This window comes from Dioscorea cayenensis, chromosome 7 (assembly GCF_009730915.1).
Source record: "Dioscorea cayenensis subsp. rotundata cultivar TDr96_F1 chromosome 7, TDr96_F1_v2_PseudoChromosome.rev07_lg8_w22 25.fasta, whole genome shotgun sequence".
Lineage (NCBI taxonomy): Eukaryota > Viridiplantae > Streptophyta > Magnoliopsida > Dioscoreales > Dioscoreaceae > Dioscorea > Dioscorea cayenensis.
The window spans coordinates 26,679,592-26,682,719 of NC_052477.1; the positions used below are offsets into that span (position 1 = coordinate 26,679,592).

The window sequence follows — 3,128 nt, forward strand, 5'->3', positions numbered from 1 at the left end:
CATTCAAACCAACAATTTGCTACATAAATGCGAATGAGTCGATGACTTTATATACGTCCCATCGACTTATTAACAAAAGCAAATTAATATTAAAATTAGTAATGATAGTCGAAACATATATCTTAGATGATTCCAAAAGAGCATAGTGACATTAAAACATCATGCACTACCTGGAGGGATCACTGCAAAAACCTCCTATCAGTAGCATCACGTGAATTCAAGATGATAACGATATATATCTTTCCCCAATCACGAGAAGGAGCAAATGGCGCTCGAAACTAGGCTAGAAAATCGAAAATGTTTCGGGACAACTTTTAATATAACGTATATATTTTCTCATGGTGATCTTAAAAGTAAATATGGCGTCGCGGCGCTTGTGTAGAAGTAAAATCTAACACACGACGGCTGTATAGTATGAGATTGGGTTGTTATATCGAAAAATGCATTACGTGATGACAAAAGCGATAGTCATTTACGCGTGCGTCTGGGAGTGGGAAGCTGTAGGAAGTGGTTTAACTTCACACCACTACATGGTGCTCGTCGTCTACGAAGTGAGCAGAAGTCGACGACTTCACGGTCGACCGCGATTTTTATGCTAGTTCTAGCTCTAAGTATCTTGCGTGAGAGGTGTAGCTCAATCTATCTAAAGGCTAACGTCTTTTCGACTCTATAAAACTCATGTGCTTCGCTGCGCACCACCTAAATTCTTGGATTCCAGTGGCTCGACACCGACGAATGAGGCATGTGAGTTTGGAGCTGATGTCGACTCACTACGACTGCGATTTCACTCAACTTCTGACGAAATGAGCGCCCCAGCGCGCTGAAAACATTATTTATCATTGTTTTTCAATGAAAACGGTATTTATTTTATTAATTTATGAGGGAATCCGTCATATTAATGCAGACCCAAGTGTTTATGTAATGAAGCTAAATTAAATATAATAATATATATTATAAAAGAACCTTTATTTATAGACTTTCTTAGAATAGAATATATATAAAAATAAATGAATCAATTATGTATTTATATATCCCAGTCCAATAAAATAACATAAAACTCAATTTTGTCAACTTTGGACATCCATATTTATGACTACAAATTTTTTGTTGAATTTTAATACATATATATTCTGAGAAAATTCTTATCATATTTTATATTACAATATATATTATATCATTTATTTTTATATAATATTTGATGGTGTGCATCAATTATTGTAGGCTTAAATGATCTTTAAAAATTAATTAACACACAATTTGCTCTCCATAATGGTATATCAACGACAACAATAAACAATAGCAAAATTCCTTGGGTTATTTGATTTAATTTTTAATTAATCACTATAAAATAAATTTAAAATTTTAATATATGATAAATCGTTCATATCATCCCCTCCAAACTTTCGACTCGATCGATCGCTAACTATTTTTAAATCTTAAAAGTCCTTTCTTCTCCGACAATTTGATAGGTTATTTGTTATTTTTGTTAAAAATATCCTCATGCGATTTTAAAGCGGTTAAAACACAAAATAATAAATAAAGCCAAGATATTAAAACATAAAATATTAAACAAAAACATTATATTTTAAATGAAAACTTATATATTATACGTAAAACACATAATATTAAAATACTACATTTAATAAAGCGGTAAAATTAATTTTTTAAAATAAAAATAATTAATATAGACTAAAAATAAATAAATGCGAGCATGACCGCACAGAAATTAAAATGTAGAGGATAGTCAAAATACTGGCCTCGTAGTTTCCGCCTTTTTGCTTTATATAAAACTCAGCTTTGCCATCGATTTGCATATTTTTCGTCTATTTGAATAGAATCTCACTTTTGGTCGCCTTTTAATTTATCAACCTGAAGGACCAAAAAGCGACGGATTCCATCAATTGATGATCAAAAGATAAAATTGGAAAAATATATTAAAGACAGCTGATTTTATATTAGAGGACTAAAAAGGCGAAAACAGCAAAATAGAATCACCATTTTTGCATATTTCTGACCTTAAAATTGTAAGAAGGAGCGCAGAATAATAATATGATAAAGATTCACTTATTCACAATTTTATTTATTTAATTTATTTTTATAGTCACTAAAAAATCAATAATCTGAAAACCTGTCTACACACTTTAATTATTTGATTTATTTTATAGTCACTAAATCAATAATCTTAAACCTCTCACCTCTCTCTCTCTCTCTCTCTCTCTTCCAATTCCAATCTCATCACTTCCATCGTCTTCCCCAAATCTCAATGCTCCGATTAATCACAAGAAATCTATCAACATCTCCAAATCAAAAACCCTAGAACCAGTACCCCATCCCCAATTCCAACCCCATTGATCCTTCCTCCTTCTCCTTCGTCTCCCACCTCATCGCCTCCTGCGGGCCTCTCGCTGGAGAAGGCCCTCGCCGCCGCCAAGAAGCTCACGTCCAAGAGCAATCCTCGACGCCGAGAGCAACAACATCGAAGCCAAGCGCAATCCTGACGCCGTGCCTCGCCTTCTTCGCCTCCCTCATGGCTCACCAAGGACTCAGATCTCCCAAGCTATGCCGCATCCCCCTGCCTCCTTCTTGTAGTCCCAGCAGCAATCTCAAGCCTAAGGTGGAGTTCTATCTCGGCGCAGGGTTCTCCAGCAGTGACCTCAGGAAGCTTTTTGGCTCTGATACCCAACTCCTTCTATCGAGCTTGAAGACGCGCATCATTCCTCCCTTTAATTTCCTCGAGGAACCATTCTTCACTCTGATAAGGATATCATCACCGCCGTCAAGTACACTCCCTTGGTTGCTTCACCTGATCTTCAGAAGAACATGGTGCCCAATGTGGACTCTGGCTACATAGCCTGGGCGTGCCGGAGAGGAGGATTTCCGAGCTGGCCAAGTTCCATGCCGATGTGCTTTTGCGGAAAAACCGAGAAGTTTCAGAGAATGACGGAGAGGGTCATCGAGATGGGTCTTTAGGCCAGCTCATCATTCATTCACTGTTGCCCTTCGGTGCTTCTCTGCGGTCAGCGCTGCTACTTGGGAGGCAAAGATGGCAGCTTTCAAGAGCTTTGCTGCCTGAAGATGAGATCCTTTTGGCATTCAAGAAACAGCCTCTGATGATGACGGTCTCTTGA

At 37.0% G+C, this 3,128-nt stretch overlaps 1 protein-coding gene across 1 annotated transcript; it reads left to right on the forward strand.

The window, feature by feature from the left end:
• Window positions 1-452: 452 nt before the first annotated feature.
• LOC120265265 lies at window positions 453-3,128 on the forward strand. Its single transcript, XM_039273144.1, has 3 exons — window positions 453-551; window positions 2,318-2,793; window positions 2,852-3,128. Exons 1-3 carry the CDS (start codon window positions 453-455, stop codon window positions 3,126-3,128), a joined length of 852 nt encoding a protein of 283 aa, XP_039129078.1.